The 18,508-nt window shown below is 46.1% G+C and overlaps 1 protein-coding gene across 2 annotated transcripts in view; it reads right to left on the reverse strand.

Moving 5' to 3' along the window:
- Positions 1-877: 877 nt before the first annotated feature.
- The window catches only part of LOC147097722 (nuclear receptor subfamily 5 group A member 2-like), a 73,356-nt gene continuing 55,725 nt past the window's right edge, over positions 878-18,508 (reverse strand). For both annotated transcript variants that reach the window (XM_085971760.1, XM_085971759.1), the window contains exons 5-7: positions 13,436-13,555; positions 6,433-6,580; positions 878-6,171 (exon numbers count right to left, since the gene is read on the reverse strand). In XM_085971760.1, coding sequence (XP_085827886.1) covers positions 5,927-6,171; positions 6,433-6,580; positions 13,436-13,555 — 513 coding nt within the window. In that variant the 3' untranslated portion in view covers positions 878-5,926. The remainder of the gene's footprint in view (positions 6,172-6,432; positions 6,581-13,435; positions 13,556-18,508) is intronic.

An 18,508-nucleotide genomic window follows, 5' to 3' on the forward strand; every position in this document is an offset into this window, starting at 1 on the left:
CCAATTACAGGAAACTTTTTTTTATCTGGCACGGACGGGACCGACGTGGTGCCGGTTCATCAAAAATTCCGGATAACCGAAAGCTATAGTAAAAGATACGGAGAGCTGAGAGCTCCGTATAAAGCAACAAACCCTGTTGCTTAGCAACAGGTTCAAAACAATGGCCACAAGTTGCAAGCGTCTCTGTAGCTTAGCAACAGCTGCAGCCACACCCTTGCACAGCAACACATGGAGGAAGGCAAGTAATAAAAGTTACCTGAACCTACTCCTGAATTTTGCCGGTTAACCGAGATTTCTGGTTATTTAGGTGCCGGTAAATCGAAAGTTTCCTGTAAGTACTTTTAGAAATGTAGTCACTTTTGTAGGTAAATGCGGCAGTCAAGTTTGCGCACAGCAAGGTCCAACAAACAGCAAAGAGATGAATGACCAGGTAATCTGTTTTTCACTGGTGCTGTTTGAGTGATGAATGAGTCATGGGATCTTTTACATCCACGTGAGTAAACTCACTTGCCCAAAGATTCACATCTAAGATTGGAAATCCCCCATGTGGTGAGTCTTGGGCTTAAACCTGTAAAGATATATCACTTTGAAGATGATAATTTAGGGACATTCCCTTAGTACCAGTGTCAATGCTGTAATTAATCAATGAGTTAGATCCAGATTGAAGTCAGTTAATCGGCAAGAGTTTGTAAATTAGCAGGAGGTGTTGAATGGTGTTTGTATGTAAGGTTGTATAAACTTTAATACGTCTATTCCTTTATCGTTCAGATATTGGATCAACATGAGAACAAAGCGAAAGTCATATCTATGGCACGAAATCCAGCATTCAATGTTAAACAAGCAGTACTCGTTAACAGAAGCAATTCATTGTTGAAAATGGTGTCAACTAAGTTTATTCTTTTTACATAAATGTGAATTACAGGTCACAATCTTGGAATGCCAGCACTATGGTGATATACCACAATGATAGGGATTGTCTTGGGATTCATTTGAAAGTACTTTTGTAAATTTACAAAATTATTGGAACAAGTCAGAGTTTTCTCGGTTCTGACTCATATCCCCCGAGGCCCCTGTACATCTGGAAACTCTGCTTCCAAATAACAAGTAGTTGCTCGTTCAGGTGATAGAAGTCCATTCCTATAATACTGTGGGAAACCCTCTTGAATTATTACATAACTTTTCAGTGTAGATTACTCCTTGGCTTCTGCCCAAGCAATGCTTCAGGACAATCTTTAAGAATAGACAATAGACTGCCATCAATGATGTTCATTATCTTTCCGAATGTCTCCCTTTTTTTTTTAATCTCCTCCTCTTCTGAAGGCGCTGTCTTTTTGCAGTTTCTGTGGCTGTGTGTGTGCCAGCAGACCTGCAGTACCTCAGCCAAGTGGCTTATCTCCATGTCTGGGCGTGTAACAGCGAGCGTCAGAAAGGTTAGTTAACCCAGTCCCGCACTCGCCTTTCAGCTGGAGCTTATCCTCAGGCCGTCTGCATCACAGGCTTGACTGGCATTTTATTGCCCATCCCTCGTTGTCCTAACTGAGTGGCTTGCTCAGTGACTTCACAGGGAAGTTAAGAGTCAACCACGTTGGGTGTGGGACTGGAGTCACATATAGGCCCAGACCCGGGTAAGGACGGCAGGTTTCCCTCCCCTAAAGGTCATTAATGAACCAGATGGGTTTTTACGATGATCTAATAGCTTTATGGTCACTTTTACTTATAATCAGCTTTTTATGTCCAGCGTATTTTTGTAACTGATTTCAAATTCTTAAACTCCCATGGTGCGATCGGATCTCACATTCATTGGAGTTTTAGTCCAGGACTTTGGATTACTGGTCCAGTAACATAACCACCACACCACCGACCCTCTGCAGTTCACAGTAATCACCGAGGCTGATATTTCTCGTCCTCCATCCTATGAACATTAAGGTGAACTTAGGGTTGCCAACCCTCCAGGGTTGGCCTGGAGTCTCCAGGAATTAAAGGATAACCCGGTGGAAAAATCATAGGGGCAATAAAAAAAATTGTGTCTTAAAAAAAAAAATTCTTTGAAAGCGTTTGTTTACTAGTTATAAAAGTATTGGACATGGAGAGAAAATGGCTGTTTGATTGACAGTCAAGAATCACCCCATGGGGTAATGAAGAGTCTATTCGCTTTTCAGTTGGCCGTACACCGCGAAAATGGACATGTTGAGTGACCGATGGCGGAAGTGTGAGGGCAGGAGATCCACCAGCAAAAACTATCCTTCAGCGAAACACAGACAAGTGCTTTGGTGGAAACAGCACAGCGTGTTGTTACCATTGTGCCACTGCAGTCACACGACTTGGTTCCCCCTGCTTGCCCTGATTTGTTGAAGGCTACATCTCCACAGGTGCCAGCAGCCCTCTGCCAAATCGCCTGTGAGGCGGCTTGAGCCCAGACAAAGAGCGGCAGCGCACTATTCGACTGCGGAGGGCATCGGAGCCTGGTTCAATTCCGTCCTCGCCCAATTTTCACACCTGTGCACTTTCCAGCGGTGGTCACTGGGCTGTGACCAGGAACGGAGACCCATTAGTTAATTTCCCAGCCCCCCCTCCGTAGCTCAAGGGCGTTTCCCCCACTGCTGCTCTCGCTGAGAGAGGCTCAGTCAGCATCGACTGGGTAGCTCACCTGGGACCTTCTGGTTTGTACAGCTTGGTAGAACACCAAGCATTTGATCACTAAGACATTGGAGGAGCTTGGAAGAGAACAGATTTCATGGTTGTGTGAGATCCGACGTTCCCGGGGGGGCGCGGAGGGGCAGTACCGGGCACTCATGGGGAGTAAGGGTCAGGAAATCACGGAGCTGCAATTTCCTGAGCCTTTTTTTGAACAAAATGTCAAATGGCAGCAATCCAGATATAAATTTACATCATTGGGAGACTGGCATTGCTCACAGTAAGTTGGAAGACATGTTGACGGAAAGGTCTTCAATTTGCTGAAGACACTGGAAATTAAAATCAGCGGTTTCTATAATGGGCGGCCGATTTGCAACGCCAGTTTTATGCCCCGGCTGGCAAGTTGAAGACTTGCCCCGTTGTTTTATAATGGCAGTGGCAGGGGGCTGGGGTGCAGGGTGCCTTATAAACAATTTAACGCACAATGTATTATTCTGTTGGGTGATTGGGCAAAAGCATGGCAGATGCAATATAACGTGGATAAATGTGAGGTTATCCACTTTGGTGGCAAAAACAGGAAGGCAGATTATTATCTGAATGGCAATAGATTGGGAGAAGGGGAAGTGCAACGAGACCTGGGCGTCCTTGTGCACCAGTCGCTGAAGGTAAGCATGCAGGTGCAGCAGGCGGTTAAGAAGGCAAATGGTATGTCGGACTTTGTAGCGAGAGGGTTTGAGTACAGGAACAAGGATGTCTTGCTGCAGTTGTACAGGGCCTTGGTGAGACCACATCTTGAGTACTGTGTGCAGTTTTGGTCGCCTTATCTGAGGAAGGACGTTCTTGCCATGGAAGGAGTTCAGCGAAGATTCACCAGGCTGATACCTGGGATGGCAGGAATGACGTATGAGGAGAGATTGAGTCGATTCGGCTTGTACTCGCTGGAGTTTAGAAGAATGAGAGGGGATCTCATTGAAACTTATAAAATTCTGACAGGACTGGACAGACTAGATGCAGGAATGATGTTCCCGATGGTCGGGGAGTCCAGAACCAGGGGTCACAGTCTAAGGATAAGGGGTAGGCCATTTAGGACAGAAATGAGGAGGAATTTCTTCACCCAGAGAGTGGTGAACCTGTGGAATTCTCTACCACAGAAGGCAGTAGAAGCCAATTCAGTAAATACATTCAAGAAGGAGTTGGATATATTTCTTAAGGCTAAAGGGATCCAGAGATATGGGGAGAAAGCAGGGACAGGGTACTGAATTTGGATGATCAGCCATGATCGCATTGAATGACGGAGCAGGCTCAAAGGGCCGAATGGCCTACTCCTGCTTCTATCTTCTATGTTTCTATGTTTCTGCTGCTAAGATGTATCCTGGTCCGTCCCCTTTAAGGTCGCAAAGTTTAATTGCTGTAAATAGGCACCCCCTGAGGGCAATTAAACGTCAATTGCTTGTGACGCTTTGAAGTGCAAAGCCCGAGGTGTAATAGACACGAGAAATATAGATCTAGATTTGGCAGGGAGAGATTTGTCACGCGCAGATGTAAAATTGTAGCCATGATAAAGGAAAATGTTTGCTTTTTCCCTTTTTGTCATTTTTTAAAATAAGTGCTTTGAAAAAAATTGACGTAATTAAAATGATGTTTTATGATTTGTTACAGGCAGGATCTTTATATCAGTTTTTTTTGGGAGCGGGGTGAGGAGATGAGGAATGCGAGCACTGGGGAATGGGACACTTTTCCACTCTGGGCACCCTGCGTCAGTAGCAGATACTCAGCACTCCTATGTCCGATACAGCAAGTCAAGGTTCAGAATAAACGTCTCTTCTCTCGTCTACTTCCCAACGTTATGCCCTTAACCCAAACCGAGAAGCAAATCCCATCCCACAGTAGTGTGAATTTCTGGCAGTTCCTACAACTGCTAACCAATACATTTTCTTTACTGGAATAGCTAGTTTAGTGCCATATTGTGGGAGCTTTGTGACATGGATTTACATCCACAAGAAGCTGAGTTACGATTGCATAGACATTCTATTTCAGACCATTGCACTCAATGGAGCTTCAATCAGCCTAGGTTCAGGGCTGGTTTGAATCTTTGATCCAATGTGACACTCTGTTACCCTGTCTCTATTTTATTGCAAACATTAAGTGCGCTGCTCTTTAAGAGCCACTGCTTTTGTGGATTTGTGATTGCCAAACGTTTCCTTGCTATCAAAGCCAGATCCCGCATTGACTTTGGATTTCTTTTTTACACACAATTTCCTCCCCTTCTTACAGTTTCCACAGCCATGGCAACACTCTGTTACCTCAGCCAAGGGGCTATTCTTCACGTGTGAACTGGGGACAGGGAGTGTCGGCAGGCTATTTGACCAACCCAAATCTATGCTCAATCAATGAACATCTGCTGCCCCAGCTCGGATCAGTTAACTTAACACCGAATGGGCGTACAACCTGGGATCTTCTGTTCTGTACGGCTCGCTCAGTATCTGTGCAGTGCATTTACTTACAAGCCATGGTGGGAACTGGAAATGTCATATCCAGTTGCTCTTGTTGGCTATTTGGGGTCTTTCCTCAATCCTCTGAGCTGTTGCTACCAGCCATGCTGCCTTATGACACCCCTCTCAGGCTCTGCATTAGTTCGGTGAAGGGCAAGTGACCTAAAGTTGTGCATAGTCGGTAGTCTTTGATGCTTGTAGGCACTCACAATGCTGATCACCATCTTTATTATTTTGCCATTATATTTGGTTCTCCTTCTACCAGACCCTCTTCATCCGCGAGTGCCCATTTCCAACAGAGGAAATTGCGACTCCGAGGAAGTGCAGAATTATTATCACTCACTCGTCTCAGCTTTGGTAACTGGCATGGTGCAAATATGTTGACCCCCAGTGACTGTATCATCATGTCAAACCATTTACAAGCTTGAATTTTCTTGCTTTGACTTGGGGACTTTGACAAATGAATTGAACAGCGTCAAACTTGCAGTGAAACTGTACAATCATGGATCATGTTTTCCATTGGGTCCAATTCTCAGTCGAACCTGTGATACTCAGAATGGTTCCACTAAAAAATAGGCTCCAAAAGAAAACGTAGTCCATTCAAAAAAAAGGTCGTATTTATTTGTTACTTCGCCTGCTATTGTGTGTTGCCCTTCCTTTCTCACTGGCTGTAAATGAGCAAATCTCATTCTATCTATGCACTCCTTCAATCTTCAGATTTCTGAGGATCTTGAAACCTTTGGTCCCAAGCCAAAAACGTTGAGCGTGTTTCTGTCCTATGAAAGGTCTACGTTTTCAAATTAGACATGCTTGGCATGGAGCATTTCAATCAGCAGATTGTTGCAAGGCACATCTCCGTTCAAGTGCTTGAGGTAGAGGTACTCCTCGGCCTGCATGCTGATGGCTCGTATCTCGGGGAGCCTCAGGAGAAGCTGTCCAAACTGGTCGGCCTGCTGCGGGAAGCACATGGTGTAGTCCATCAGAGCCCTGTTTACTTTTTCCTGGATGCTCTCGACAAAGGGGCGGTTTTCCAGGTTCTTCACATCTGTGGAAGGGAAGAAGAATTGGCGTGATAACTCAATAAACTGCATGCCGGCCCACAGCACTGACTGGGCAAACTCTTTTTAATCAATTCCTTAATGCCTGAATGATTTTTCTCCCCGGGTGTTGCTCGCTGCAGTTTCCTGGAGATTAATTCCTGGAGACGCCAAGGAACTCCTGGCGGCTTAGCAACCCTACCACATCCCAAGGGCATGAGAAACTGGCTAAAAGGAAGGAAATCTCTGGTCACGTTTTCATGGCTTACCAGGGCTGAAGAGCACCAAGAACTTCAGACAGACAAACTCGTGCCGGTCAGTCTGCAGGGAGCGAAGCTTGGCCACCAGCTCCTGCGTGCGGGTCACCAGGTTATTCAACGTGGCTCCTGATTGTGAAGCGATGGTTGAAAGATCGATCTGAGAGGAGAGGGACATTAGTTAATCACCACACACATATTGTACAGGCAGAAATGTAACAATTCTGGCCTCTTACGCATCCCCGATTTTAACCGCTCCACCATTGGTGGCCTTGCCTTCAGCTGCCTGGGCCCGAAGCTCTGGAATTCCCTCCCTAAACCTTTCCACTCTCTCTCCTCCTTTAAGACGCTCCTTAAAACCGACCTCTTTGACCAAGCTTTTGGTCACCTGCCCTAATATCTCTTTATGTGGCTCGGTGTCAAATTTTGTCTGATAATCGCTCCTGTGAAGCCCCTTGGCATATTTTATTCCGTTAAAGGCGCTATATAAATGGAAGTTGTTGTTGCTGTTGTTACAAAACTATCCTTTCCACTCTGGGAAAACTGATGCACTACCCTGCCCCTGGTACTATGCCAGTCTTTAGATTTATTCCTTACAATTAGCTGGGAAGTCATCCCATAGGCTGAAGGGAGTCGGGACAAGCCGGGAAGACGAAGCGGTCCCAAAACAGGTACGTTTATTTTACTTATTTACTTAACTGGTCATTAATCGCATTGTTATTTATGGGATCTCGCTGCATGCATTTGGCTGCTGTGGTTGTAGGGGCCAAGAGGAAGAGGAGCTCTCCTCCAAGCCCCACAGTGAAAGTGGCACCCTCCCCTGCAACCCCCATCCTTGCCACGAGACCCTTGGCGGAAGCCCAAGTGTACCGCCATGCTGGTGGGTGACCAAGGGTTGCCTGAGACCAGCAGCTGCTTCTGGCCCTTTCCGGCAGCAAGTAGGTCAGCAGCACGGTAATGCGACCCGCCTCTGAACTCGTTCTCCTGTAGGCGGGCGGGGAATTTACCTCACCGGAATGCACTGCTAGTTAAAATCTGCCCCGCTGTCTTTCGGACGAGACGTTAAACCGAGTGTCATAAATCTCATCATCGAGAAACTACCTATGAAATAACACTGGATGGCCAGCTGGTGGCGCCGTCCAAGGAGTATAAATACTCGGGCATCGGCCCCAGCTTACCAGGGACATTTTGTAAGACAAGGAACTAGTGAAGTACAACTAGATCTCCATGTTCTGAAACAAGTTGATTAAAGCCTTGCTTTATACTCAAACCAAGTGCGTAGTGAGTTTTATTACGTCACCGAGGGTGGGTGTTAAAGATCCCACAGCACTATTTCGAAGAAGAGCAGGGGAGTTAGAAACATAGAAACATAGAAGATAGGAGCAGGAGTAGGGCATTCGGCCCCTCGAGCCTGCTCCGCCATTTAATGAGATCATAGCTGATCATCCAAATTCAGTACCCTGTCCCTGCTTTCTCCCCATATCCCTTGATATCTTTAGCCTTAAGTTCTTCCAGAGTTCCAGCCAATTCTATCCCTCAATCAACATCACTAAAAAGGCAGATTAACTGGTCATTAATATCATTGTTATTTATGGGATCTTGCTGCATGCATTTGGCTGCCGTGTCCCCTACATTACGAAAGTGACTACACTTCAAAAATAACTAATTGGCTGTGAAGCACTTTGGGACATGAAAGTCTCTATATAAATGCAAGATTCAAGAAAATACGGAAAGCTGGCAATCTACGGCAAGATGAGAGTCAGCTATGCGTTAGTGTCCCATAAGGAGACATGGACCATGTGCAACAGGCACCTCAAAGCACTGGAGAGGTACCACCAACGCTGCCTCCGCAAGATCCTGCAAATCCATTGGCAGGATAAGCGCACCAACATCAGTGTTCTCGCTCAGGCCAACATCCCCAGCATCGAAGCTTTGACCACGCTCGATCAGCTCCAATGGACGGGTCACATTGTCCGCATGCCCGATACGAGACTCCCAAAACAAGCGCTCTACTCGGAGCTCTGACATGGCAAGAGAGCCCCAGGTGGGCAGAGGAAACGCTTCAAGGAGACCCTCAAAGCCTCCTTGAAAAAGTGCAACATCCCCACCGTCACCTGGGAATCCCTGGCCCAAGACTGCACAAAGTGGAGGAGAAGCATCCGGGAAGGTGCCGAACACCTCGAGTCTCTTCGCCGGGAGCAAGCGGAAGCCAAGCGCAAACAGCGGAAGGAGCGCACATCAACCCAAGCATCCCCACCCACCCGCCCCTTCAACCACCGTCTGCCCCACCTGTGACAGAGACTGTATGTCCCGCATTGGACTCATCAGTCACCTGAGAACTCATTTTTAGTGTGGAAGCAAGTCATCCTCGGTTCCGAGGGACTGCCTAAGAAGAAGGAAGGTGGAAATGGATTCAATAGTAACTTTCAAAAGGGAATTGGAAAAAATGTGCAGGGCTGTGGGAAAAGAGTAGGGTAGTGGGAGTAATTGGATAGCTCTTTCAGAGAGCCGGCACCGATATGATGGGCTGAATGGCCTCTTTTTGTGCTGTATGGTTCTATAAACAGCTTGATAGGCTGTAGTCTCTCCAACAGCGAAAGACAGCATGCTGATATACTAAACGGACAGCACTGATCTCAAAGGTTTGCAGAACTCCCCTTCCAGAGCCCTAATGTCCCTACGTAAAATCACCAGAGTTTCATCAGTTCCCTGACGAGGCACCAGAAGAAACCCCTCACAGCAGGGAAGCATATCTCTGAGGGAGGGAAAGGAAAATCAGTGGAGAATCTCATCTCACTCTCCTATCAACCAAGGTATAGAAGGAAGGCCTCAAGGCATCTGTGGGCTAAAGAATTCTGCCCTGAAGGCAAAAGGAAGAGTGCACACAGATGGAAATGAAACCAGGGGATAAAGTAGGGGAGGGGTACAAATGATTTAGAACACAAAACAAAACTAGCTGACAGAATCTGAGCAAAAAACTGTATAGCTTTCAGCTTGCTAAGAGCAAATTTCAAGACAGTTCCCCTTCCTGGACTACTCTAATAGGATGTATCCTGACCATCCTATGGCAGATGCAATATAACGTGGATAAATGTGAGGTTATCCACTTTGGTGGCAAAAACAGGAAGGCATATTATTATCTGAATGGCAATAGATTGGGAGAAGGGGAAGTGCAACGAGAACTGGGTGTCCTTGTGCACCAGTCGCTGAAGGGAAGCATGCAGGTGCAGCAGGAGGTTAAGAAGGCAAATGGTATGTTGTCCTTCGTAGCAAGAGGGTTTGAGTACAGGATGTCTTGCTGCAGTTGTACAAGGCCTTGGTGAGACCACATCGTGAGTACTGTGTGCAGTTTTGGTTGCCTTATCTGAGGAAAGATGTTCTTGCCATGGAGGGAGTGCAGCGAAGATTCACCAGGCTGATACCTGGGATGGCAGGAATGACGTATGAGGAGAGATTGGGTCGATTGGGCTTATACTCGCTGGAGTTTAGAAGAATGAGAGGGGATCTCATTGAAACTTATAAAATTCTAACAGGACTAGACAGACTAGATGCAGGAATGATGTTCCCGATGGTCGGGGAGTCCAGAACCAGGGGTCACAGTCTAAGGATAAGGGGTAAGCCATTTAGGACTGAGATGAGGAGGAATTTCTTCACCCAGAGAGTGGTGAACCTGTGGAATTCTCTACCACAGAAGGCAGTGGAGGCCAAATCATTAAATATATTCAAGAAGGAGTTAGATATATTTCTTAAGGCTAAAGGGATCAAGGGATATGGGGAGAAAGCAGGGACAGGGTACTGAATTTGAATGATCAGCCATGGTCTCATTGAATGGCGGAGCAGACTCGAGGGGCCGAATGGCCTACTCCTGCTCCTATCTTCTATGTTTCTATGTTTCTATATCAGTTGCAGAGATTTAGGAAGACGGGGTTCACGTTCGGTCATCTTATCCAACAGAAAATGACTGTGTTTTTTTGGAGGTGGGGAGTAGGTCGGGTTGCCAACCCTCCGGGATTGGCCTGGAGTCTCCAGGACTTGAAGATTAATCACCAGGACACTGCGGCGAGTGTCACCCAGGAGATAAAAATCATAGGGGGCATTTAAAAAAATCATATTCTTTCAATACTTTTGTTTATCAGTTATAAAACTGTTGGAATTGGAAAAGAAGAGGCTGTTTGACTGACTGTTCGCTTTCCAGTTGGCCGTGGGAAGGTGTTGCCCCGTGAGAATGGACATGTTGGGCGACCAATGGGGGAAGAGTGGGGGAGGGGGCAGTTGGAGGGAGGAGGTCATGTGATGGAACCTCCAGGAAGAACAATGAGGTTGTTTTTCATACAGACCCCAGCATCTGCAACATTTGACCCCTTGTGACCCCCACCTCATTGTTCTTTGATGTAATGTTTTCCTGACTGACTTGTTTGGACACCATTCACACCTTTGATTGCTGTGATTATCTCTCTGCTGAGGTGGGATAAAGGGCAGTTAGAAAGAATACCTGTAATCATCTGGCAGTGTTCTCTGACTATATATGCTGTGCCTATATGCACCTCTCCGCATCACCTGACGAAGGAGCAGCGCTCCGAAAGCTTGTGATTTCAAATAAAGCTGTTGGACTATAACATTGATAGAAACATAGAAGATAGGAGCAGGAGTAGGCCATTCGGCCCCTCGAGCCTGCTCCGCCATTCAATGCGATCATGGCTGATTTAAAATGCATTTCACTTTGCTTTTGTCTAAAGAACTCAAAACACATGAGACTGGTGGTTGTGCCCATGCTTAAAAGACGTACAGGTAGGTTTTCTTGCTCCTGCACCCGGGGCCTATTTTGATAACCTGCTTGCAGCCAAATACAGGAAAATTGGTCAGGCTCCCTTCCGGACGTGCGCTCTTCTCTGCTGCCAAAGTGATCCAATATGTCCAGATACGGGATACAAGGAAATACTAAAATAACAACAGCAAATGCTGGAAGCACTCAGCAGACCAGGCAGCATCCGTGGAGAGAGAAACAGAGTTAACGTTTCAGGTCTGTGACCCTAGTCAGAACTGGAAAAGGTTAGAGATGTAACAGGTTTTAAGCAAGTGCAGAGGCAGGGAATCTTTTTCCAGTTCTGATGAAGGTCACAGACTTTATCACAAGGAAATACTACCCCACTCTATTCTATCAGTTGGGTATATTTGGCATTACAGGAAACTTTCGATTTACCGGCACCTAAATAACCGGAAATCTCGGTTAACCGGCAAAATTCAGGAGTAGGTTTTACTTCATATTGTATTTGCCTTCTTCCATCTGTGCTGTGCAAGGGTGTGGCTGCAGCTGTTGCTAAGCTACAGAGACGCTTGAAACTTGAGGCCATTGTTCTACAGTTGTTGCTAAGCAACAGGGTTTGTTGCTTTATACGGAGCTGTCAGCTCTCCGTATCTTTTACTATAGCGTTCGGTTATCTGGAATTTTTGATGAACCGGCACCACGTCGGTCCCGTCCGTGCCGGATAAAAAAAAGTTTCCTGTATATAGAATTACATAGAATGTACAGCCCAGAAACAGGCTATTCGGCCCCACTGCTCCGTGCCGGTGTTTATGCTCCACACGAGCCTCCTCCCACCCCTCTTCATCTCTGATGCGCTATCAACAATACCAAAGACTACGAAATGGACTTTGAAGTAGGCTTTTATTGACTAAGAACTAGAGCATGCCTCTGCTAGTGAATCCATCCTAAGAGCTCCCGGGGGAAGGGTGGTGAGTCACCTTTATACCCGGGCTTAGGGGTGGAGCCAGGGGCTGAGACATGCCTAGACTTGTACAGGGGTAACAGTGGTTTACCACACAGGCATGTACAGGTTAACAGTGGTTTACCACAATCTCACCCTAGCAACATAACCTTCTATTCCTTTCTCCCTCGTGCATTTAACTAGCTTCCCCTTGAATGCATCCCTGTAAAAATATCCCAATTGCTGGAGGCTTCACCATCTACATTTTTGGGCAGGGGGAAAGGCTTCACAGACAGTAAAGAAAGAACTTGCATTTATAATACACCTTACACACTTTCCAGCACATCTCATACAGCTCCACGACCAATGAGTTGAAGTGTAGCTACTGTGGTTACATAGGCGCACAGAACCGCCAGGTTGTGCCCAGTACAATTCCACTAACAGCAATTGGATGAATGGTCAGTTAATCTGTTTCAGATGGTGTTGGTTGAAGGAAGAATGGTTAGCAGGAAACCTGGAATGTTCCTTCCTCTTCTTCATAGCATCGCTAATGCCCACTTAAGCCATAGAACAGGCTAATGGAGCCTCAGCTCAAGAAAGATGGTACCTCTGACAATGCAGCATCCTCTCAGTATTTCACTGGCAACGGTCTTGAGCCCACAACCTTGTAGCTCAGAGGCAAGAGTGCTACCCACGGAGCAAAACTGACGTAAAAGAGCAACCTCTTCTGTAACCGCACCAGCCAGCTCCAAGTAAGATTGCTCACTTAGTGCCAAATAAAACTTGTTTAAACCTTTCAGAGATTGAATGTGCGTGAAGGTTCTCCTGATCATGCTGATCGTAACTGCCGGAAAGTTGGCAGAAATACTTTTCTCTAGAAAAGAGAAGGCTAAGGAGTGACCTGATAGAGGTCTTTAAGATTATGAAAGGGTTTGATAAGGTAGACGTTGAGAAGATATTTCCATTTGTGGGGAGACCAAAACTAGGGGACCATAAGTATCATAGTCCCTAATAAATCAAATAAGGAATTCAGGAGTAATGTCTTGAGAGATTTTTCACACAGTGGTGAGAATGTGGAACTCGCTACCACAGGGAGTGGTTGAGGCGAATAACATAGATGGATTTAAGGGAAAGCTGGATAAACACATGAGGGAGAAAGGAATCGAAGGTTCTGCTGATAGGCTGAGATGAAGAGGGGTGCGAGGAGGCTCGTGTGGAGCATAAACACCTTCATAGACCAGTTGGGCCGAATGGCCTGTTTCTGTGCTGTACACTCGATGTAACGTTATGTCAACACGAGTCACATCTACCTGTTGCCCGGTCACCAGAAGGATACTTGACTCCTTCCCATGAGACACCTGTCTGTAGATATGGTCCATCACCAGAAGTTCACTCCAGCAGCTCTGGAGAAGTTTCATCTGATCGTCAACCTGTTAAAACACACGGCAAACAAAAAGCGGTCAAAATCAGTTCAGAGATCGTGGCTGGGATCCTCTGTTTCAATTTTCCTGGTGCACCTGGGAGTGTGTATCAAAAAATTGCACCTCGCCCCCAACCTGTGTCTTTCTGACCAAGCAAATGAATGAAAGGAACATCCCAAGCTGGATATGTCCAACCTCCCGATATGCCCACGCAGAATGCACCAGGGGCCCTGAAGCGGAATAGCCCAAGAGGGCTTTCCAATCAGATTAATTAGAGATGACCTTTGCAACTGTAATAATCTCCAGTCAGGTAATATGGGGGAAAACTTGGTTCGCGTTTCTTTTGGGGCGCTAACTTCGCAGGGGGCACTAAAAGTAGCGCCCTGAAAAAGTTAGTGCCCCCCACGCCTGAAATTGAATGGTAGTGCCCCAAGCAGGAGGCACTCCCCACTACTGGAAGCGCTCCCCCTCCCTCTTGGGCCGCTCCCATTGAATATCGCGGCGCTACGTGCAACAGCGCCACCCGCGTCGGCAGGTAGCGCCGCGGTACTGCAGGCCTCCCTCCCCTGATTAAAGGGGAGGGATCTAGCGCAGCGTGCACCGGGGCTCTGCTGGACCACCGGGGAGTGGGGTGCCGGGAAAAGAGCCCGGCACTCGAGAGGATGGATGAGCTGACCGATCGCGGCCAGCACCCCACAAGAGGAGGCCAGAGGGGGCAGGTGTTGGCCGGCGGTCCAAAAAAAACGGCCGCCCGGCACCTGCCCTTTAATTTGCACCGACCCGTCTGCAAAAACGCCCCCCTGACCCTGTCGGACATGGCCGAAGGGCACTACCAGCTACCGCCGTTGCTAACCTCCCACTGAATTTCACGGGAGGTGTTAGTGGCGCCGCGCCCGGGCGCTAGAGGCACTAACGGGAGGCGCAAAGCTACTGAATTTTTCCCCCATCTGTCTAAAGTCAACTGTCTTGATATCCTGGACTGTTAGTTGTTCTGCATCTTTTTCCTACAATGCTTCAGCTGAAAATACATCACCTCAATCAATACCGTTCAGCCATTAGACTAGGTCAGGCCACCGTAGAAGTAGATAGATTTCTTTCACAAAATAATGGCCCCGAATTTCCGATCGGAGGCTTCCCGCGGGCGGATGCCTCCGATCGGAAAAAAATCTGCCAACCTACCTGCTGGTTCCGTAGATCCCGAGGCTCGCGATCCTGGGCCTCTCCGGGTCCGCGCGGGCAGAGGCCCAGGTATCCCGGGGCAACCACCCCTGGGATCACGTGCGCCAGGTGAACCAATCAAAGAAGGGACTCCCCCTTCGTACATTTGACAGGTCCGTACGCACAGAACTGTCAAAAGCATGAATGGGGATCACATTTAAAAATGCACTAAAACATTAAATACATTTTTTAAATAATTACATAATTAAAATTAATTAAAATTCCATTTAATTAAATAAAAAATAAAACATTTTGGAAACTTTTTTAAATGTTTTATACGGGGCTAAAATAAACGTACCTTTTTGAAGAGTATTTTTAATTTATAAATGAGTTATCAAATTTAATTTTTCTATTTTTCAACACTCTTAATCTGGTAAAAGTAGCCCTTACATAGAAACATAGAAGATAGGAGCAGGAGTAGGCCATTCGGCCCCTCGAGACTGCTCCGCCATTCAATGCGATCATGGCTGATCATCCAAATTCAGTACCCGGTCCCTGCCTTCTCCCCATATCCCTTGATCCCTTTAGCCTTAAGAAATATATCCAACTCCTTCTTGAATATATTTAATGAATTGGCCTCTACTGCCTTCTGTGGTAGAGAATTCCACAGGTTCACCACTCTCTGGGTGAAGAAATTCCTCCTCATCTCTGTCCTAAATGGCTTACCCCTTATCCTTAGACTGTGACCCCTGGTTCTGGACTCCCCCGCCATCGGGAACATCCTTCCTGCATCTAGTCTGTCTACCAGGCTTTTACCAGGCGTAAGAATTCTATGGCCTTTCAGCGGGCGGAAGTTGTGCAAAAAGCGGAACTCTCCACCCGCGGAGACACTTTTTCCGGACAGATCGCAAGTGCCGGGTTTCAGCGTGTGCGCTTCGCCTGCCTGAAACCGACACCTGCAAGGCCCCTACGGACGCGTACACACCTCGTACGCACCCTTGGGGGGGTCGCAAAATCTGGCCCAATATTTGGGGATACAGTGGATGAATATCTTGAGACATGAGGTGTGGGGAGTGCAGCGAGGCTCGGGAGGAACGGGTGACTCTGGACCTCTGGTTCCCAAAGCTCTCCGCCACTGGGGGTTTTCCTCGCCTCGTGTCTGGGTCTGTTGTAGACTCATCGATAGAGATCGATCGCTGTGATTGGTCAACAACTCCATTAGCGCTGGATCATGGGACTCCCAGGATGGGAGAAGGTGAACTCAATGAACCTAGGTCATTTTTTGTCCAGCACGCCATATCTTCCTTAATAACCTGTTCTATCTTACAGCTGAGCCATCAAGACACTGCTTTTAGTTCTAGAATATTTTTTGGGTTATTCTATGACTATTCCATGTGGAATCTGGCTCCTGAGTAGTTTGTACATGGCTGTGTATTTCACTTCCTATCCAAGATGGAGATATCCATGCTCTGAAAGTATCCATCTGTGATCCATCTGAGAATCAGTGAAATTTACAGATAAAATGTTGCTTAATTTGAATATCGGTCAAGACTAGCATTTGAAGTATGACCCTCTGAATGGCAAACCAACAATGTATTACAAGAGCTATTGGACACATTGAAGCACACACTGGGGATAATTTGGATGTGACCCCAATCATCGGGCTGGAGGGAGCCCACAATCTGTGTTGTACTCTGTAATTTGTGCTGTACTGTGTAATCTGTGTTGTATTGTGTAATCTGTGCTGACCTGTGTAATCTGTGTTGTGCTGTGTAATCTGTGTTGTACTGTGTAATCTGTGCTGTACTGTGTAATCTGTGTAGTACTGTGTAATCTGTGCTGTCCTGTGTAATCTGTGCTGTCCTCTGTAATCTGTGCTGTACTGTGTAATCTGTGCTGTCCTCTGTAATCTGTGCTGTACTGTGTAATCTGTGTTGTACTGTGTAATCTGTGCTGTACTGTGTAATCTGTGTTGTACTCTGTAATCTGTGCTGACCTGTGTAATCTGTGTTGTACTCTGTAATCTGTGCTGTACTGTGTAATCTGTGTTGTACTCTGTAATCTGTGCTGTACTGTGTAATCTGTGTAGTACTGTGTAATCTGTGCTGTACTGTGTAATCTGTGTTGTACTCTGTAATCTGTGCTGTACTGTGTAATCTGTGCTGTACTGTGTAATCTGTGTTGTACTGTGTAATCTGTGCTGTACTGTGTAATCTGTGTTGTACTGTGTAATCTGTGCTGTACTCTGTAATCTGTGCTGTACTGTGTAATCTGTGTAGTACTGTGTAATCTGTGCTGTCCTCTGTAATCTGTGCTGTACTGTGTAATCTGTGCTGTCCTCTGTAATCTGTGCTGTACTGTGTAATCTGTGTTGTACTGTGTAATCTGTGCTGTACTGTGTAATCTGTGCTGTACTGTGTAATCTGTGTTGTACTGTGTAATCTGTGTTGTACTCTGTAATCTGTGTTGTACTGTGTAATCTGTGCTGTACTCTGTAATCTGTGTTGTCCTGTGTAATCTGTGCTGTACTCTGTAATCTGTGTTGTACTGTGTAATCTGTGCTGTACTGTGTAATCTGTGCTGTACTCTGTAATCTGTGTTGTACTGTGTAATCTGTGTTGTACTGTGTAATCTGTGCTGTACTGTGTAATCTGTGCTGTACTCTGTAATCTGTGTTGTACTGTGTAATCTGTGCTGTACTCTGTAATCTGTGTTGTACTGTGTAATCTGTGTTGTACTGTGTAATCTGTGCTGTACTGTGTAATCTGTGTTGTACTGTGTAATCTGTGTTGTACTGTGTAATCTGTGTTGTACTCTGTAATCTGTGTTGTACTGTGTAATCTGTGTTGTACTGTGTAATCTGTGTTGTACTGTGTAATCTGTGTTGTCCTCTGTAATCTGTGTTGTCCTGTGTAATCTGTGCTGTACTGTGTAATCTGTGTTGTACTGTGTAATCTGTGCTGTACTCTGTAATCTGTGTTGTACTGTGTAATCTGTGTTGTACTGTGTAATCTGTGCTGTACTCTGTAATCTGTGTTGTACTGTGTAATCTGTGCTGTACTCTGTAATCTGTGTTGTACTGTGTAATCTGTGTTGTACTGTGTAATCTGTGCTGTACTGTGTAATCTGTGTTGTACTGTGTAATCTGTGTTGTACTGTGTAATCTGTGTTGTACTCTGTAATCTGTGTTGTACTGTGTAATCTGTGTTGTACTGTGTAATCTGTGTTGTACTGTGTAATCTGTGTTGTCCTCTGTAATCTGTGTTGTCCTGTGTAATCTGTGCTGTACTGTGTAATCTGTGTTGTACTGTGTAATCTGTGCTGTACTCTGTAATCTGTGTTGTACTGTGTAATCTGTGTTGTACTGTGTAATCTGTGTTGTCCTCTGTAATCTGTGTTGTCCTGTGTAATCTGTGTTGTCCTGTGTAATCTGTGCTGTACTGTGTAATCTGTGTTGTACTGTGTAATCTGTGTTGTACTGTGTAATCTGTGCTGTACTGTGTAATCTGTGCTGTACTCTGTAATCTGTGTTGTCCTGTGTAATCTGTGCTGTACTGTGTAACCTGTGTTGTACTGTGTAATCTGTGCTGTACTCTGTAATCTGTGTTGTCCTGTGTAATCTGTGCTGTACTGTGTAATCTGTGCTGTACTGTGTAATCTGTGCTGTACTCTGTAATCTGTGTTGTACTGTGTAATCTGTGTTGTCCTGTGTAATCTGTGCTGTACTGTGTAATCTGTGTTGTACTGTGTAATCTGTGTTGTACTCTGTAATCTGTGTTGTACTGTGTAATCTGTGTTGTCCTG

The sequence above is a fragment of the Somniosus microcephalus genome, chromosome 31 (genome assembly GCF_052327205.1).
Source record: "Somniosus microcephalus isolate GS21.2 chromosome 31, FLI_Smic_1.0, whole genome shotgun sequence".
NCBI classification, from domain to species: Eukaryota; Metazoa; Chordata; class Chondrichthyes; order Squaliformes; family Somniosidae; genus Somniosus; species Somniosus microcephalus.